This window comes from Fulmarus glacialis, unplaced genomic scaffold (assembly GCF_000690835.1).
Source record: "Fulmarus glacialis isolate BGI_N327 unplaced genomic scaffold, ASM69083v1 scaffold23303, whole genome shotgun sequence".
NCBI lineage: Eukaryota > Metazoa > Chordata > Aves > Procellariiformes > Procellariidae > Fulmarus > Fulmarus glacialis.
The window spans coordinates 1-832 of record NW_009202623.1 but is presented as its reverse complement, the minus strand read 5'-3'; the positions used below and the strand labels follow the sequence as shown (position 1 = coordinate 832).

Here is an 832-nt window from a genome sequence, read left to right as displayed (position 1 = left end):
TAATGTCGCTTGGGGGGGCAGCTGCTACAGGGCCAGTGGGACCTTGGGCAGGGCTAGCTTTAGTCAAGTTCCCCCTGGCTGTGTTAGGGACTGTCCTGTGCTGAGCAGGGCGGTCCCTCAGACACTACTGTGCATGGTGCAAGGGGTCCCCAGGAGCCCATGGGGACAGGGAGATGGGTGGCTTGGGCCCCAAGGGGGAGCCCCATCTCTCGGCTGAGGATCCCCCCCCCTCCCCAGGCCGCAATGAGCCCCTGAAGAAGGAGCGTCCCAAGTGGAAGAGCGACTACCCCATGACAGACGGGCAGCTGCGCAGCAAGCGGGATGAGTTTTGGGACACGGCACCCGCCTTCGAGGGCCGCAAGGAGATCTGGGATGCCCTGAAGGCAGCTGCCTACGCTGTGGAGGCCAATGACCACAGCCTGGCCCAGGCCATCCTTGATGGAGCCAGCATTACCCTGCCCCACGGTGAGGGATGGCACCGGCGGTGCGGGTGGGGTGGGTGCTGAGTACCCCACGTCCAAGCACATCGGGGTCCCAGGTTGGAGAGGAGAGGGGTTCCCAGCTGTCATCTACGCAGCTCAGCCCAGCCAAGGGAGGCAAGGTGGGCTCTGCCCCGCTGCCTGGGGTGGCCCTATTCCCATTTGGGGGGTCCATGGGGATGCCCACCCACAGCATCTCACCCTGCCGTCCCCAGGGTCCCTGACAGAGTGCTATGATGAGCTGGGCAACCGGTACCAGCTGCCCGTCTACTGCCTGGCACCTCCCGTCAACCTGATCCTGGAGCGGAGCGAGGAGGAGGCAGCGGGGCCGGCGGAGACCCTGCCCAACCCCC

At 65.7% G+C, this 832-nt stretch overlaps 1 protein-coding gene across 1 annotated transcript; it reads left to right on the top strand.

The window, feature by feature from the left end:
• Positions 1 to 127: 127 nt before the first annotated feature.
• Positions 128 to 828, top strand: LOC104074294 (ubiquitin domain-containing protein 1-like; the record flags this gene model as incomplete). The annotated part of the gene is made up of 2 exons (XM_009574364.1): positions 128 to 465; positions 695 to 828. Coding segments are annotated over exons 1-2 (426 nt in total), but the record flags the coding sequence as incomplete, so codon positions are not given.
• Positions 829 to 832: the final 4 nt, after the last annotated feature.